The 19474-nt window shown below is 42.3% G+C and overlaps 1 protein-coding gene across 11 annotated transcripts in view; it reads left to right on the forward strand.

Moving 5' to 3' along the window:
* The first annotated feature begins 8540 nt into the window (after window positions 1-8540).
* Window positions 8541-19474, forward strand: part of ABCC9 (ATP binding cassette subfamily C member 9) — a 132149-nt gene continuing 121215 nt past the window's right edge. For 8 of the 11 annotated variants that reach the window (XM_075898363.1, XM_006121258.4, XM_075898420.1 and 5 more), the window contains exons 1-2: window positions 8541-8707; window positions 10513-10739. In XM_075898363.1, coding sequence (XP_075754478.1) covers window positions 10716-10739 — 24 coding nt within the window. In that variant the 5' untranslated portion in view covers window positions 8541-8707; window positions 10513-10715. Of the gene's footprint in view, window positions 8708-10512; window positions 10740-16029; window positions 16145-19474 lie in introns of all 11 variants that reach the window. The other 3 variants (XM_075898383.1, XM_075898389.1, XM_006121259.4) reach the window with 3 other exon arrangements.

Genomic DNA, 19474 nt, shown 5'->3' on the forward strand with positions numbered 1-19474 from the left:
CTGTGATGTGCTGAGTGTGGGCACTCAGGGCACTCCAAGCGAGGACTGCTTTGCAAGCGGGGAACCCCTGAGAACTGTCTGTCCGGGGTGGGAGTCGGGTCCCTTTAAGCACAGCTCTCGGCTAGCCTGAGACAGCAGCTCCATGCTCTAAGCCCGAATCTGATGCCCTGCCGGCACTGCTTCCGGCCATCCTTAACCTCAGTTCAGGGTCCACTCACTGTGGACATGCTAGTTCGAATTAGCAAAATGCTAATTCGAACTAGTTTTTAAGTATGGATGCGCTAATTCGAATTAGCTTAGTTCGAATTAACTAATTCGAACTAAGTTAGTTTGAATTAGCGCTGTAGTGTAGACGTACCCTTAGATTGTTGTCCTGCACCATAGTAATCAATGTTCATTGTAAATAAACCAAACCTCCAGTTCTGAGCACTGCCACTTGTTTCAGATCTAGATTTGGATATGAATTTTACAGACTCAATCTATCTTTAATTCCAGCTGGACTGGTAGAAAATAAATGGCTGAACACACACAACAAGTGCCCTAATCTGCTCCTGGTTCTTCTAAGACTGTTTAGGACAGTGGTCCCCAACCTTTTGAGGTTGTTGGGCGCCAGGGGGCGTGGCCGTTCGCCCTCCGGGCGCCAGGGGGTTGGGACACTTGCGCGCCTGGGGGCGCCCCCCCCATAGCCGCATTCCCGGGGGCGGCCCCCCCATAGCCATGCGCCTGGGGCCCCCCCATAGCCACGCGCCCGGGGCCAGGGCCCCCCCATAGCCGCGTGCCCGGGGCCGCCGCCGCAAGCGCCGCGCGGCCGGGGCCGGCGCTTCCCCCCCCCCCGCAAGCGCCGTGCGCCGCGCGCCCGGGGCCGACGCTCCCCGCAAGCGCTGCGCCATGTGCCCGGGGCCAGGCCAGCCCCGATCACCTGGCGGGCGCATGCAAATGCCCCCGCGGGCGCCATGGCGCCTGCGGGCACCGTGTTGGGGACCACAGGTTTAGGAGGAGGTATCAAGTAATTTATTGTAACAGACTGACGCAGCCTTGTGTGCAATCATCTCATGAACTGGCTCACATACAGAAAATAGACCAAATGTATTTACTCAATGATCTCCAGACTGATTCTTACGCAGCAGGATAGTGTTTCAAAATGTAATGAAGAGTTGGTTCCCATTTTTCTGTTCACTCCCTTAGTGATGTGATAGTGTTGTCAATCCAACCCAGAATTATACTAACGGGACAAGATATAAAACAGAAGATCGTACTGACGAAAGTTCACTTATTTTTCCTTTACATTCCTTATAACCTTTGCATTATTATGTTGCAAATGATGTCAATCTCCCTAAAGTTGTATTACTAAATCTTAGATGACTGCCAACAGTTTGCTATGGAGCACAGTACAATTCACCCTATGTATCTCCTTCCCCATTTCTATTGCATGATAGGAAGAATTATTTTCTCCTCGCTCAATGGCTATGCTTGTTTTCTACTTGCTTATATTGAACAGTATCACATTAAGATGACTTGGAATTGTACCAGCTGTTCCATCATCCCATTCTCATCCTCTCCATATCTATATGAATCCCATAAAATATGGTCTGACTGATGGGACAAGATAAGTACATTCATTGATTCCAAACCAAAAGGGACAACTGGGATCATCTAGTTTAACCTCTAATGTAACACAGGCCATAGAAGTTCCTCCAAATAATTCCTAGAGCAGATCTTTTCAACAAAACATCCAATCTTTATTTTAAAATAGCCAGTGATGGAAAATCCCAAGACTTGGTAAATTGTCCCAATGATTAGTTCCTCTCACTGTTAATAATGTATGCCTTATTTCTCATCTAAATTTGCCTATCTTCAATTTCTAGCCATTGGATTGTGTTAACCATCTCTTCTAGACAGAGCCAGCCCAGGGTACGGGCTGACTGGGCTACCGTCCGGGGCGCCCCATTATAGAGGGCGCTGCGCGGGGCTTCCAGGCTGGGCAGGGGTGGCACCGCACATGCACCGCACACCCAGGAGTGTAGCCACACATGCATCGCACTCCCGGGGGTGGCACGAATGGCTCGGGCCGGCTCTGCTTCTAGATTGAAGAGCCTATTATCAAATATTTATTTCCCATGTAGGTATTTATAAACTGCAATTAAGTCATCCCTTAACTTTAACTTTGTTAAGATAAATCGATTCAAGGAGTTCAATCCATCATTATAAAGCTTGTTTTCTAACCTTTAATAATTCATGTAGCTCTTCTCTGAACCCGCTCCAATTTATCAACATCCTTCCTAAATTGTGGACACCAGAGCTGGATGCAATATTCCATCAGCAGTCACAGCAAGGCTAAGTACAGAGATAAAATAGTCTCTCTACTACTGCTTGATATTCCACAGCATTGCAGTGGGAGCTTGTGTTCATCTGATTATCCACCTAACCCACAGATCCTTTTCAGGACCCTGCTTTGAGGAAATAGTGTCCCATTCTGTCAGCATGGCCTTTGCTCTTTAGAAAGATTTACTGTAAAGCTGTAAAGATTTACATTTAGCTATATTAAAACACTTTCTGCACAATTTACCAGATGATCCGGATCGCTCAGATGCAGTGATCTCTCTGCTTCATTGTTTACCACTTGAGATAGGGGCATCTTTTTGCTCCAGTCTCTTTTCTACACACAAACTGCTCGGGGACCTTCTTGTGATCAAACACCATATGCAATTTATTTACCCTGTTGTCCCCAGCACCTTTACAAACTTGTGCATCTCTGTTTTGACAAGCACACAGTCCTGAGCTCACTCAGCTAAGGAGGAGAGAGGCAGAAGGTTTCTTCCTTCTGAAAGATCTCCTCTGACTCTCAAAAAACCTGTCAGACAAACAAAGAATCACTAACCCTGAGCATTTCCTTCCTCCTTTTCCTACTTTGTGAGCTAATTAGTTTTGCTCTCTTCATCTCATCCTAATCTGTCACTTAGGCACAGCTTTCTCCATCAGATTTACTTCAGGGCTAATTAATTCAGGATCCAGTGATCAGAATGCTAGTACAGTTGTTGATGACCAGAACTCCATCAAACCACTCTGTGATGCTTTGAGGCTCATCCAGGCCAGTAAGAAGTTCAATTACCACCTGCTTTGCAACTGCTTAATATCAGGGAGCTTCGTACCCTCTGCATTCTTAGGGTCACATGTTCCCCAATTTTAGTGTCATCTTTAAACTGTACTTGGAATACTTGAAAGATCCATGATTTCATTGATGCAGATAGTCTTGGCACCGAAGCAAATCACAACTTTTCCATGCCATCCTGTTTTGTGTGGTTCTTGTCCATGTCCTTTCATGAATCCTCCATAAAGGATCCACCCAATGTGCTAGAGGTCTTCCTCTTGTTCTTTTTACATCTCGTGGATACAAATGGAGTATACGTGCTGTCCATCTGTTGTCTCTCAGTCTCGCTAATGGTTAGCCCATCTCCTTTTCCGATCGTACATAACATGGATGATATCATTGACACCGCTTCTTGCGTGCAAAGGTCATTGGTGTTACAGAGATGGGCTTTTGCAGTGCTGGAAAGTTTGGAATCAACAAAAACACTGCGCAGACTCCCAAAGGCAATCCAACCCGACTTCCTCCTCCTGCACACCTCTGGGCCCCACTCTTTTTCCATCTGCAATGCTTGTCCAAGATATACATATTGATCCACCATCTTGATGGACTGTCCATCCAGCTGCATGATATACTCTGAATAACATGTGATGAAGCTAGTTTATGTTTAGCTAGAAGCCATCTTGTATAACAGAAACCATTTCAGCTTTTTGTCTTTGCACGTAGGCCAGAGTGAACTTTCTATCACCCCATGCGCCAGGCCAAGACAGATGTGCTATTGGAATGTGTTAATTAGGCTGGTTCAGAGAGGAGAGGTACTCCCTCGTACCTGTCCGCCATCATGTTGATAAGGCTTTGTTTTTCCTAGTCTAATTGATTATTTCTGTAATTAGATGCCCAGACGTCAGACTGTTTGGTTAAGGGTATAAAGATACTAGGATTGATTGTATTAGGTAGCCTTACTGGACCCGGCTTTGCTGAGACCACGTTTAGCTCACTTTGCTTTTATTGGCCAATAAAACTGTCTGTTTAGCCGCGTAAACTGAGTGAGGCGTTTGCTTCGACACATGTGTTTTCATCCACTTCATTTGTCCAGTATGGATGGTCAGGCCAATCTCCTTCACATTCTTACCAATGTCATTGAGTAGGATTTGCAATGTTTCAGGTTTTAATGCAATTAGGATGATGCTACCTCCTGCCGCCCACACCCTATAGCCAGTTTTCCTTGTAAGCTGGGCACTTGAGTGGCCGTTCCGGAGAAATTCAAATGCCACCCAGCTGATTAGCAGAGCACACACAGCTAGGTTTGTGTTTTTACTGGTGGTGCACATTCCCACATATCTTGGTGCACATAAAAATATTCCACACATGAATGGAAAAAATCCTCATGTGGATGGAAACGATTAGAGGGAATATTGCCTATAGCTACTCCAGTCCTCTTTGGTGTTGCTCCTCCCAGGACTGCCCAATGGAATCCCTCCATGCTGAAAGACTTCCCATAACATGGAGGGAAAGTGTGGGTTTTATGAGGTGAAAGGGGATGGGAAAATGGTTCCCATCTCCACAGGAGATGGGATAAGAACAGAGCATCTGGACCCTAGTTTGTCAGGGAGTTTTATGACCTCAGATGGACATGGCATAGCATGGAAACCCCTTTCAGGAATGAGGAGGTTCCATGACTAATTAGTGTTGGTGGAAATTTGGTAGTGGGATTCCACTGAAGATTGAACTAATTGTCGTTGCAAATGAAGTAGAGGGTAGCAGCTCTGAGGTTTTCAGCCTGAGTGCAGATAGTCCCAGCATTGTGACTTCATGAAAAGCTCCCATTGGACCTGTTCATTTTCACATGTTAGTCAACATAGCTTAACTGACTTCAGCAAAATTATGCTGATTTACATCATCTGATGATCTGGATCATTGACTTCAATAAGACAATATCAGGCCTCTATATGGTTAACTTTGTTTTGTTAAAAAAGCAAGAAAATGGTACAAGATGGTTTGTGTGAAGAAAGATAAGACCTCAATAAAGTCTCTTAAGATCTCCTAGTTAATACTGTCTGTTTGAAGAAGAAGCCACAACTCATGGAAATACAAAACCAATGCATGACCTTTTGGACACTATGCTGTTGACGTTTAGGACTGCTGCATGCCAACAAATTTCTACATTTCCAATAAAGGAAATTCCCTTAAGTTTTAGTGGTTCAACCTTCCTTAACTTTATTCTGTAATAAAATATGACATTATTGAAATTCTAAACAAGTTGTAAAGTTACAGTCATGAGAACTGTAGAGTACAAGGTTTGGCTGTGTTCTGCCAGTTCTAATGCAAAGCTGACACGTAATCTCAATTGAATTCTTGTAATTGTTTCCATTTTTCATCATAGTCATACAGGCTGTGTGACTTTTCAGTAACAGCAGTGGGCACTTGTAGTATTATCTTATGTTGTTCATTTTATCTTCATGCCTTTAAAAACCAAAATGATACAGAATAAAATTTTAAGAAGTGCTAATGTGGTCCAGCAGACTAAATCTGAAAATAGAACTTAAGATACTAAATAATGTAGGTAAACTTGAAAATTTTCCTCGTGATTTTGTAACTACTTTTTACAGTAACTGGAACAAATTCAGCTTGGTTTTGTCTCTGAAAGGTTATATTTCCAGATAAAAGGTTAAATTAGACTAGACGGGGCTATGGACTTACTAGTGTAAAAAGACGACATTAAGATTACATGTTCCTATTCTGAATATTGTCGAAGCAGTCTAAAAGATAATATATAAATATAGCAGAGATGAAAAAAGCAATGTCAGCAATGACACAGATGCTTTAAAAGATACTCAATAGTTGCATTTGGAGTAGTTTAGATTTAATAGGATAAAAAAAGGACTGTAATGCATTCTATTGTGGATAAACATTCTTATGCTCAGAGGACATGAGTGATTTAAAAACTTTTAACTGTTCTAACATTTATAACTGGAAAAAGTTGGAATATTAAAGGAACAGCTCTCATGCTAAAAATCAAATATGTTCTTGCCTAGCACCCTTAGATTTTAAAATAAATTTAAAGAGCTAATTTATTTTTCAGAATTTATAGTTTGTTTATTGTTTATTTACATATCTATGGTCTTGGATACTGAAAAATGATTACTCAATATCACTGCTGTTTACAATGAATAGTTCTGTGGCACCTTAGAAACTTACAAAAATATATATAGTATCATGGGCTTTCATGGGTAAAACCCACTTCTTCAGATGAGTTGGAGTGGAAATAACAGAATCCAAGATATATATAGCAGCAAAAAAAGTACCTGTTACTTTTAGGACCCGTGTTAAAGAAGCTAATTAAGAGGTCTGGAGGTGTCCCATTCATAGCTTTTGATGTGAAAATGCAGATGTTAAAGGCAGGGAAAATTGGCTTTAACCACTTAATGTCTTTATGAAAGCCCAGAGTAACAGACTACATCTAGACTGCAAGTTTCTTTTGCAATAAGTTTTTCTGGAAGAGATCTTCTGGAAAAGCTTATTTCAAAAGAGAGCATCCATGCAGCAAAAGCACAATGAAAAAGCAGTGTGCTTTTTTGAAAGATAGTATCCACATTTATTGGACGCTATCTTACATTTAAGTTGTGATTAGTATGGACGGAGTGGCCACCAGGGCACCTGTGTTATTTCCTGAAGGCCTCTTCTTTATAAAGAACTCCCTCTTCCGTGTCCACGCACACCTTTTTCTGAAAAAGCTTTTTCAGAAAAAGGCTTCTTCCTCATAGAAAGAAGTTTACCGCCATCAGAAAAACCTCTCCATTCTTTCAACTTTCTGTAAAGCAGTGTGGATGAAAGTACTGTTTTTCCAGAAAAATGGCTGTTTTTTCGGAAAAACACTGCAGTGTAGACACTCCCACGGTGTCAGATTTGTAGATGAATTACCATCCTGCAGTCTCTGTAATTGTGTGGTGAAATTCCTTTGTAGAAAAATGTTTACTACACAGTTTTCTGCTGTCTTATTTGTTTTCATTAATCCTTTGTCGCAGCGACAGTCGGGTTTGGTCAATATACATGGCCGAGGGGTATTGCTTACACTTGATGGCATATATCACATTAGAGGATGTTCAGTTGAATGAGCCCCTTATGTTATAGCTTATGTGGTTAGATCCTGTGATGGTGTTGTTTGCATAGATATGTGGACAGAATTGGCAAAGGAATTTGTTGCATGGGTAGGCAACTAGAATTCATCTACAAATTTGACACTGTTACCCTGAGCTTGAATAAAGACATTAACTTGGGCTGTCCTCATTCCCAGGGCAAAAGTAAAAGGCTTTAGAACTTAGACCTATGTCCACTCTTCTGCCAGTATCTAAAGAAGTCCACAGTGGTGTATATTACTCTAGCTTCCCTCCTACTTTAACCTTCATCTCCTTCCAGCACTTGAGCATATAATTTATATCTGCATAGACACTCTTCTGTGGCCATGTCTACACAGCAGCGTTATTTCAGAATAACTGATGTTATTTCTAAATAACATAGTCTGTGTCTACACAGCAAGAGTTATTTCGACATAATGTCAAAATAATGTCTCACTGGAGTGTTTCTTATTCCAATTCCTGTAACCCTCATTGAGTAAGGGAAATTGGATGAAGAGTGCTTTAACTTGGACTTCCTGCTGTGTAGACAGTGCCAAAAATCTAAATAAGCTATTTCACCTTAAACTACGTAATTGACATAGTTCAAATTACGTAGCTTATTTTGGCTTTAGCACTGCTGTGTAGATGTGACCTTTGTGACTGGAGCTGGGAGAAGCGGTGTCAGTGAGTAAGGAGTGGAAAACTTTGCAGCAAGGGAGGTTTAAGTTGGACATTAGGAAAAACTTCCTGTCCGGGTGGTTAAACACTGGAATCCATTGCCTGGGAGTTTGTAGACTCTCCAGCTTGGAGATATTTAAGAGGAGGGTAGATGAACATCTGTCAGGGATGGTCTAGATGGCGCAAGGGAGGTGAGGGCAGGGGACTGGATTTGATAGCCTCTTGAGGTCCCTTCCAGTCCTTGTATTTATGATTCTATGAACTGAACACCATTTGGTTCACCAGCTCGGACTTTGGCCCATTAACTGGAGTCAGGGTGGGAGCTTACACCTGGGTACAGTGCACTGTTAGTCCTAGCTCGTGTTGATCACTGCTGGGGAAGTGAGGGGAATCCCGCCAAATTCCACTCCCTTTGGGGGATGCCACAGCGAGTGCGATACGGCTCTGCTCTGTGCGCTCCAACCCGGGAGCAGCTCCTTTAGCTGCCCTCCGGACTGCTGCCCCGTGTCGCCCTGCAGGAGGGAGGGGAGCTGGCTGGGGGCCCGGGGCTGGGGCACAAACGGACTGTAGCATTGCTCATTACAATTAAAAGGGGAGGGGGGGTCTGCGCGTCTCACCCGCCCCCTTGGCTCCTCGCTGCCCCCAGCAGCAGCGCAGCAGCAGCAGCAGCAGCATTCCGCTCGCTTTGCTGGGTCTGTCTCTTCCCCGCTGCTGCTCCCTGGGCTGCTCCTTACCGACTCCCTGGCAGACTGCAGTAGTAAATACCTGGCCTCCCAAAGATTAATCCCCAGGAGCCAGACGCCTGGCAACACTCCCACCTTACCTCCGGGTAAGTCCCTTCCGCTGGGGGAAAGGGTGGCCAGAGAGGGGCGACTCCGATTGGGTGTGCTTGGAGATCAGGGAATCTGCCCACAAGAGATGGGAAAATGGCAGCTTTTTTTTTTCTTCTTCTTCAGAACAGTATTACATAAGGCAGTTTTACCATGCCTGCCCCTAAAAATAGCCCATTCCTCTAGGCGGCTGGGTGGTACTGTTTTCTGAGCCCAGCTCCCTCCCCCATCCTAAATTCCACACGTGGGACAGGATTGGAAACACACGTGTTTTAAAATGCCCCACAGATAAGAAAAGAGCTCAGATCATTCCCCCTGCCTGAATGATGTGCCTCCGTGTGGGAGAGTGTTCTGATACAGAGCTTATTACGGTGGTACATTCAGGCATGGGGGTGGGAGAGCCTTGAATTGAAGTCCAGAGCATGTTTCTGTAGATTGCTGTGTATGATAATAACACAACAATTCCAGCACTGCTTTGAAACCAGCCCCCCATCCCTGAGTATAAAACAAGTAGCACAGGCTTTGACAGTGCCTCAGAGCAGAACAATTTACCAGAGCTGGACAGGAAATGGCTTTCCCATCCCACAACACTTTGAGATAGCAAAATATTTTCCCATCCCAAACCGGGACAAAAAGTTAAATGTTGGAAATTTTCACACCTGGAAAAAAAAATTAGGAACAGAATGTGGGTCGGGTCAAGCAAAATATTTTGTTTCAACAAATTGGAAATGTTTCTTTGCCATCCTGACTGTTAAAAAATTCCCCCCTAATAATGAGTTTACATTTCAAAACAAACCATTTCATATTAGAAAGCTGTAATTTTTTAAAATTTAAAAATGCCAAATCAAAATATTTTGACCATTTTGGAACTTTTTTCAAAGTTTTTTCAAGTTGCAAATTTTGGTAAAATTGACGCGTCCCATCTAAATTGAAAATGTTTTCCATCTAAGTTGAGAACAAGTGTAACCACACCTATTGCACCAAAATATCTCCGACCATAATGAATGCTGGCAGCACTGCAAGATCCTGGATCTTGCATCAAGATTCAGGTGGCTCTTTCTAAAATTTGGCTCCAAACACTACAGTCTAAATAGAAAATAAAGGTAGTTGCTTTTGCTTTGATGAAAAAGTCTGAACCCTGATGCATCCCACTTGATAACATTGGGGGAAAAATACATATCTGGTAGCTGGATACTGCTATTTTAAACATCTATATTCTCATTTTACTGTCTAAATAGAAAACAAATATTCCTGGTACAAAATAATCCAGATACTGTAGTAAATGGGCACAGCTGCACCACAAAAACCTATTCCTGGTACTTGTACAGGTAGTTTTTCTTTTTTTGTCCCAAATCTAAAAATTCTACCCATTTTTTATAGAGGGACTAGATTTACTCTGTATTTTAATAATCTTACTTGGGAGCTCTAAACCAAAATGTGGTAGTATCCGAGTAGATCCAGTTTTTCCCATATCTTTATGATGATGTTCTAAATTGTAGTCTCACATGCGGAGCTATATTCTTTACTAAGAAAAGATTACATTTAATCATATTGCCTAATACTGTTTTCCAAAGCTGCATCACGCATGCCCTTTTGACATTTGGCCATCTAGGGGTATATTGATTATTTTAGAATAATCACCTGATGATCATCTGTGCAGTATCTTGCAACCCCTTTGTATCTTAGCACTTTAGCCCTGGAAAATGAAAATAAAAACACTTCAAGATTGTTTTTTTTTAAGCTCCTGGGATTGGAGCTTACGGGGTCTAAAATTGGTGTCTTTTGCTTGCTTGTCTCTTCTCAGTTTCCTGCCCTCTGGAGTGTGTGAGAAAGATGAGAAAAAGTTTGCTCACTTTGGAAACTCGATAGGAGGCAGCAGCTGATCTTCCCATCACCAGCCTAAAAATAATCCACTCTAGGGTTTGGAGCTGCTTCACAAAGTGGAGGAGAATCCTGCCATCGGAATGATATTGATCACGTAGCACAACCAACGAAAAACTGGGTTTGATGTTTGTTAGTGTATATATAAAGGTAAGTGACAGCGTGTGATCTAACATTCAGCAAAGAAAATGGGCATGCAGCAACATCCCCCACTATTTTCTCCCACTAACCTCTTTCTTCCCCTAATGTCTGTGGAGAAAGACTCTTGCGTTTTCTTTAGGATTACAGGGCAAATCTGTTTAACTTTTCCTTCTCAAACCAATATACTTGGACTTAAATGTTCCCAGCTGCTGATGTTTCTTTATTTTTCATAGGGTTATGATTCTTTTTAAATGAGTTTTACAATTGTCCCATCCTAGTGTCTGAAGTCTAAATGTCAACTTGTTTCACAGCAGACGGCATACCGTGCTAGCATTTGAGACTACAAGTTGTTTATTAAGAAGCTTCTAAAAAAAGAAGAAAGCAGGAGTCAAGACAATTCTATCTGAGAAACAGCTGCAAATATTAATACTTTGACAGTTTTATGTTTAACTCAGTTTCAGCTATAATCCTATATTTTCCTGTACATTCATTAATATATTAATAAATGTATTTTCTGTGCATGTGGGGCCTGATCCAAAACCCCTTGAATCTTTCCATTTACTTTGAATCAGGCTCTTGGTATAAATTGCTAAGTGCTTTGAAAACAGTAAAGTAGGTAGAGTAATTAATTTATCACATCAGGGCCCAACAGCATCTAGATAGTCGATATCTAGCTAGCAAATATATTTAAATTAATTGCACCTGGTTGAAATAATAATTAGAAAAATATAATATATTGGATAATTTTTGGTAAAATAAATAAACGATAAGAACTTTACTTGTAGTCTCAGCAGAACTGATAACAGACAACGGAAATTCTGAATAGCTCAGATTATGTTACGCAGAGTTAGGCAGCATTGGGGGGAAAGTATTTCAAACAAAACAAAGTTTATGTTAGGAAAGGAAAAGGATTTTGTGAAATATTGAGCTCTCTGCACATTGATCCTATGTACACTGAAATCAATGGGAAAACTCAAGATCAGGTTGACAGTTACACCCATGAAAACCAATTGATTTAAAGATTTGCTTTTCTTTGTTAGAAATCACTGTAGACTTTTCTTCTGCTATTCCATCACCTTCATATTGAGAAAGCTCATAAATACAATCTAAGTTCTCCCTTTTTATAATGAATCAGCTCGCTAGCAGAATCAAATATTGAGTTACTTTCATAAACATCTGCCTGTTTAATCTACTCATCTGGCATGCATAATAAAAAAAAAGAAAATGTACATCACATGCAAGGAAGAAAACAGGTTAAAACAAACTGAAAAAAGCAATTAATTCCCTGTGATATCATAGAATCATAGAATCATAGAATAATAGGACTGGAAGGGACCTCGAAAGGTCATCGAGTCCAGCCCCCCGCCCTCAAGGCAGGACCAAGCTCCGTCTACACCATCCCTGACAGATGTCTATCTAACCTGTTCTTAAATATCTCCAGAGAGGGAGATTCCACCACCTCCCTTGGCAATTTATTCCAATATTTGACCACCCTGACAGTTAGGAATTTTTTCCTAATGTCTAATCTAAACCTCCCCTGCTGCACTTTAAGCCCATTACTCCTTGTCCTGTCCTCAGTAACCAAGAGGAACAAATTTTCTCCTTCCTCCTTGTGACACCCTTTTAGATATTTGAAAACCGCTATCATGTCCCCCCTTAATATTCTTTTTTCCAAACTAAACAAGCCCAGTTCATGAAGCCTGGCTTCATAGGTCATGTTCTCTAAACCTTTAATCATTCTTGTCGCTCTTCTCTGTACCCTTTCCAATTTCTCCACATCTTTCTTGAAATGTGGCGCCCAGAACTGGACACAGTACTCCAGCTGAGGCCTAACTAGTGCAGAGTAGAGTGGCAGAATGACTTCACGAGTTTTGCTTACAACACCTGTTGATACAACCTAGAATCATATTTGCTTTTTTTGCAACAGCATCACACTGTTGACTCATATTCAACTTGTGGTCCACTATGACCCCTAGATCCCTTTCCGCCATGCTCCTTCCTAGACAGTCGCTTCCCATCTTGTATGTATGGAACTGATTGTTCCTTCCTAAGTGGAGCACTTTGCATTTCTCTTTATTAAACCTCATCCTGTTTACCTCTGACCATTTCTCTAACTTGCTAAGGTCATTTTGAATTATGTCCCTATCCTCCAAAGAAGTTGCAACCCCACCCAGTTTGGTATCATCTGCAAACTTAATAAGCGTACTCTCTATCCCAATATCTACATCATTGATGAAGATATTGAACAGTACGGGTCCCAAAACAGACCCTTGAGGAACTCCACTTGTTATCCCTTTCCAGCAGGATTTAGCACCGTTAACAACAACTCTCTGACTACGGTTATCCAGCCAATTATGCACCCACCTTATCGTGGCCCTATCTAAGTTATATTTGCCTAGTTTATCAATAAGAATATAATGCGAGACTGTATCAAATGCCTTACTAAAGTCTAGGTATATGACATCCACCGCTTCTCCCTTATCCACAAGGCTCGTTATCCTATCAAAGAAAGCTATCAGATTAGTTTGGCATGACTTGTTCTTCACAAACCCATGCTGGCTATTCCCTATCACTTTATTACCTTCCAAGTGTTTGCATATGATTTCCTTAATTACCTGCTCCATTATCTTCCCTGGGACAGACATTAAACTGACGGGTCTGTAGTTTCCTGGGTTGTTCTTATTCCCCTTTTTATAGATGGGCACAATATTTGCCCTTATGTTTTGATCCTGGCATGAAAACATATTGGCTATTTTGTTAAAGATCAAAAGAAATATACATTTTGGCTATGTCTACACTGCAGACTTATGCCTGCAGAGTATGCTAACGAAGCACTCATTAGTATTTGTTTTTCTGTCACTTGCATATTCTTTGCTCGAGGCTTTTTGCGCAAGAGGTTTTTGCACAAAAACAAGCAGCGTAGATGGGGCTGTTTTGCGCAAAAAACCCCTTTTGTGCAAGATCCTTATGCCTCAAAAAAGGAGGTATACAGATCTTGTACAAAAGGGATTTTTTGCACAAAACAGACCCATCTACACTGTTTGCTTTTGCGCAAAACTTCATGCACAGAAAGCCTCAGGCAGAGAATATGCAAATGACAGCGTGACAAATGCTAATAAGTGCTTCATTAGCATACTCTCTGCCGGCAAAAGCCTGCAGTGTAGACGTAGCCTTTGACATAGAAGTTCAAAGGATTCATGCTCCAAGGGACAAGGAGCACTTTAGACCCACATTTTACACCCTTTTCTTAATAGTTACAAGAACATAAGAACAGCCGTACTGGGTCAGACCAAAGGTCCATCTAGCCCAGTATCCTGTCTACCGACAGTGGCCAGCACCAGGTGCCCCAGAGAGGGTGGACCGAAGACAATGATCAAGCGATTTGTCTCCTGCCATCCCTCTCCAGCCTCTGACAGACAGAGGCCAAAGATACCATTTTATCCCCTGGCTAATAGCCTTTTATGGACCTAACCTCCATGAAATTATCTAGCTTCTCTTTAAACTCTATTATAGTCCTAGCCTTCACAGCCTCCTCTGGCAAGGAGTTCCACAGGTTGACTACACGCTGTGTGAAGAAGAACTTTCTTTTATTAGTAAAATAACCAGTTTGCAAGTGCCTTGCAGTTTAAAAAGAACAGATCCAGTTAAAGTAAGACTTGTGAGTATGGAGAACTATATTCAACATTTATGTGCCACTTTAAAAGAAATGCCCCCCTTTAAAAAGTTTTAGATTCAATAAAATATTGTATAAAGTGATGTCCATTTAGAACTCCCAGGACATTTGCACTCATCTTGGTTTGATTTGTGGAGATTCAAATATTAACCACCATTTCTTCAATGTCACCTTCACAATACCTTATGAAAAGGGTATCTAATTGTCTGAGGGACAGAGTCACAACGAGGCCTCTCCCCTGAATCCAGACTGAGATGATGGGGTGAGCAACCATAAAAGAAGGCGCTGGACTGGGAGAGAACTAATCCCGAGATGAAGACATAAAGAGGTGCCAGGGTGGTTACTGAGCCTATGGTAGGTCTTGAGAATCAATATTCAATGATTCTTCAATGGAGCCTGTTTTCAGAGTCACAAAATTTATTCCTTGGTACGTTACAACGTTTAGGATAAGAGTGACATGTTCATTAGTATGTCTTTGTAATGAACTGACTTTTCTTCCCCGTCAATCTTCTTCTCATCTATGTCAGCCACTTAATTCTGAATCACATTTGTAGGAATTTCTGTTAACTACAATACTCTCAAGTTTTGTTCCTCCATCCAAAAGCAGAGGCCCCTCTTGCCAGCTAGTAGGACTTTTACAACTAATTCTCAAATGTTTAGATTGAAGGTTTATTTTTAGACATTGCATGGTCTCTCTGCCTTCCAGCTAACTTTCATCAAAGTAAACCAGTAAGCCCTCTGATTTCAGAATGAGTGAAAGGAGAGCCAAAAGCATACTGTGCTTGAAACCAGTTTGGGCTCACTGTTTTCATGCTGTCAACCTCCATCCTCCATCCCTCCAACCTCATTTCCTGTTGTCTTTTAAAGTATTCAACAAATAGTTGATTGCTTCAGTCTGAGCCCTTGACTAAGACAGGGACAAAAAACAGAACCAACTTGCAAAGATGATTGGTGTGATTTGGCTTGCTGTCAGAAATACGAACAATAAGGACGCATAGTGAGAGGCAAGGGGCCATATTCTTCCTTCCTTGGGTAAAACATAGCATGGAGATAGGGAGTCCAGAAAACTCCATAAGGAGACTCAGGGTATGTCTACACTTGCAGCCTATTTCAGAATAAGGCTGCAAATGTAGGCATTCGGAATTGCAAATCAAGCCCGGGATTTAAATATCCCGCGCTTGATTTGCATCTTCCCAGCCGGGCACCATTTTTTGAAATTTACAAGCCTGGAATAACTGCCCACGTCTACACGCGGCAGTGAAACGGGCGTTCAAAATAAAGCCCTAGTTTGAACTACCTGTTATTCCTCCTGCAATGAGATTTAACATGGTCTCTGTCTGGACTCAGGAGGCTGCCTCTTTGCCACTCTGCTCTCCTGTCAGGTCACTATCTGTAGTGCTAGCAAGCCTTCTGATCGACTTCCAAGCTAGTGCCACTTTCTGACTAGCTGGTAGGGGAACCTGACACCACCGATTATTCCAGGTTTCAGTTCAGCAACAGTCTGTTCAAGCTTTCACTCTGGTGATATTACCTGGGGCTCTGACTTCACTTCTCTATCTCCTGGCCTACCTTTGGGTGCACCACTGGAGCTTCCTCTGCTCCCTGTAGTTACTTCTCTTCTCTCAGCTTCTTTCCAGAGTCTGTAGTCCAGCTTGGAGCCAGTGGGCAGCGCAGCCACAGCCTATCCTGGCTGATCCTGGAGATTTGGAAAGCCAGCAGGCAGGCCTGGCTTTAGTACAAGGTGAGCAAGGTGCTTGAGCCCCGAGCCTTCAGAGTCCCACGCTGCCTGGCGCCCACCCACCTGGCTGCTTACTTGCTGCCGTGGCTGGGAGCCGCTCATCCATGTGGTGCAGCCAACCGCTTTGGGCCTGTCGAACACTTTGGCTGGGCCTGCCAGGGGGCAGTCTCCCCTGCAGTTCTGGAGAGCTGGGGGGCAGTACAGCTGCAGCCTGTCTTGGCCTTAGACTGCTGGAGAGGAGAGCCAGGAGGTATGGCCCCAGCTTCCTTGGGCCATGTCTGCAGGCTGTACCAGGAAGTCCCCCCACCCCCGCAACAATGGAGCCACCGGCCCCAGTTCCAGGAGGACAGGCGGCATGGCACAACCCCCAGCGTGCTTGTCCCAGTCTCTGACTCTGCAACAGCAGGCTGAGGGAGAGGCCTAGGGGACTGAGGTGGAACATGGGAGGGACCAGGTGAGGCAGAGTGGGAAAGCATTCTCTTCCCCTGCCTATGATCCCCCATGCTTCCATTTTAAGAACAAATGTGGGACTTTTGACCACTACAATTACACCATACGTAAGCCTTCAAAGAGAAAGCAAAATGCAGATACTGAGGCTCTGTCCAGACTCAAGGGTTTTTTCGAAAAAACTTCACTTGCGTCTAGACTACAGCCGCGTTCTTTCAAAATTAAATCGAAAGAATGCGGCTTGTCTTTCGACGGCGGTAAACCTAATTTCACGAGGAAGAACGCCTTTTTTCGAAAGTGCTCTTCGAAACTATTGGTAGATAGATACTGACTATCTGAGGGTACTCGCACTTCACACAGTTAACATTCTACTCTCTCACGGAAACTTTTAGTCCAAATGGTCCATTTCTCTCCCAATGAAGGAAAAAATCCAAACATCTCCTCCCCATTTGATTTCTGAGACATGGTTTCTCACGTCACGATCCCTTTACTTACTTTTCAAACTGACTAATTAGAGGCCAGAACCAGAGTGTTTCAATGAGCATTAGAATCCAGGGTCCTCCTGTGTTTTAGTCTCAATCTAAGTACCAGCCTCCTTGGCTGTGTGAGAACGTAGTCAGGCTGCTTGTGGGAAAGGGAAGAAATTCCCAGAAGAACTCCCATGGAACTTCTGACCCTCCATAAAGATTACGCAATACCACTTAAGATTTTCTGCAGATTACTATTATGTTTTTCTTAAAGGGAAATATGTCCAAGCAATCTCCACAAGTTTAAACAAAATCCCACGTCTGCTACTCATAGCTCAGTAGATTATTGAAACAGAGCATACTTTTAACATCATATTTGGTTTTCATTGTTAACTGTATGCAGTTTGAGTATTGTATTCACTTGATGTCAGAAAAATTATATTGGTCATTTTACACGGTTGAATATAAGTGATGGGCCAAATTCTTCCATGAAATCTTATTGAAGATCACATAGGTACAAGTCAGCATTTAGGCCTTGAGTCTGCAAACATTTAGGCACCTACTTACCTTTAACATTGTGAGTAGTTTCATTGCTTTCAGAAAGATTACTCATGTGCACTAAGTTAAGCCTGTGCATTTGAGTTGGCAGGATCTGGGCCTTAATGTGACTCATAGTCATTCTATTGCTGGTTTTCACCAAACCGCACATTGCTGTTGTATTTGCAATGTCATTACCTTTATCAAACACTTTTCAGAAGAACTCTCAGAAGTTTAATGAAGGCATTTCTATTCAAATTAAGTTTTGCAAACCCTTCTAGCTCCTTCTTTGATTTTATTAAAGGAACTAAACTACGGGTCTCACTGAGGTTCACAGTGTCCCTTTACACTTGCATGTACACTTTTTAGAAATGCGATGTTTGTGTTCATTCAAAGGAGATTCTTGAGCCAAATCACATTTGCATTATTCATGCAAATACTTCCATCTGAAGCCAACAGCCCTCGTTTATATTATTTACACAATGCCTACTTGTCTGAGTAAGGCATGCCGGATTTGGCCATTGTTAAGCCGCCAAACTCAAGGAACTTTGTTTTGACTTACATTTCGTGAAGTCTGAGTGATTTCCCCAATTCAGTAAAATGACTTGCGCATGTGCTTTGCTAAATACTGATGCATTTATGTTCAAGCAAATATGTTTTGCTGAATCGGGGAGTTAGTGGGCAATTTCCCCCAATGTCTTTAATTTAAAAAATTAAAAGAATTAACAATGTTAGCAACCTAGCATTCATGAATAATCCTACAATAACTAATTAGAGTGCATATGTTGGAGGGAAAGAAATCTGTAAGGAAGCATTTCATTTTCAATCCCGCTTGATTCTGTTACAAATGATACTACTTATTAAGAACCTGAGAATCCCAGAATTCAAAGGTACAGGGCCCTCATTCTAACTATGGAACAACAAATCACACGAAGGGAGACTTCAGAAGACACAGTGTGATCTTTCTGAGACTCCATAGGTCCAGTCCAACCAATGTGTGCTTCACTTTAGGCCAGGGGTTCTCAAACTAAGGTTGAGACCCCCAGTGAGGCAGTAGTCACCATGGGCCCGGAAGGAGCAGGACCAAGGGCAGAAGGGGTGGCGACAGGACAGCCAGCCCTTAGCACTGTCGAGACCACAGCATGCCCCCCTTCAAGCCACGTGATGTGATGCTCCGGTGGCAAGTCAAAGGGGTCTGGGGCTCCAGCCACTGCTAACACCATAGAAGTAACATCAGTGGCCAGAAGCTCCGGACCCCTTTCAATTGCCAAGCCTTGGGGCAACTGCCTCCTCTGCCCTCCCCTCCCCATTGGGAGGCCTGGAGACCCCTCAAGGAGTCACAAGTATGTGGGGGTTAGGAGTTGTGGGGGTTATGTGGGGGTTTACGAGTTGTCAGTCTCCACTCTCCCCATACCCTGCTTCACCGCCAGAATTTATAATAGTGTTAAATATATACAAAATGAATTTATAAGGGGGGTCATACTCAGAGACTTGCAATGTGAAAGGGATTATCCATAGAAAAGTTTGAGAACCAGTAATTTACACGCATTGAAATTTTTGATGAAAATTCAACTTTTTAAAATAACAACTTTTTAAAATATGTTTTTAAAACAACTTTTTAAAATATGTTTTGATTTCCTGACCATCTGCATGTTCTATTTTGAATATTGAATGTGTGCAAAGAGCTGTCTATGAATGAGATGGAGACTCACATTTATTTGCTGTATGTATTCAGTGGATATTTTTTAATAATAAATATGACCCCACTTTATCCACACTTTAGGTTGACTTTCAGCATTTGGATAGGAATTTGAGGGATCAAGTTTACTGTTGTCTGATAAATTATGTTCTTTGAATTATTTAGTCTGCTCATGAGCCTAAA

Source organism: Pelodiscus sinensis, chromosome 1 (assembly GCF_049634645.1).
Source record: "Pelodiscus sinensis isolate JC-2024 chromosome 1, ASM4963464v1, whole genome shotgun sequence".
Lineage (NCBI taxonomy): Eukaryota > Metazoa > Chordata > Testudines > Trionychidae > Pelodiscus > Pelodiscus sinensis.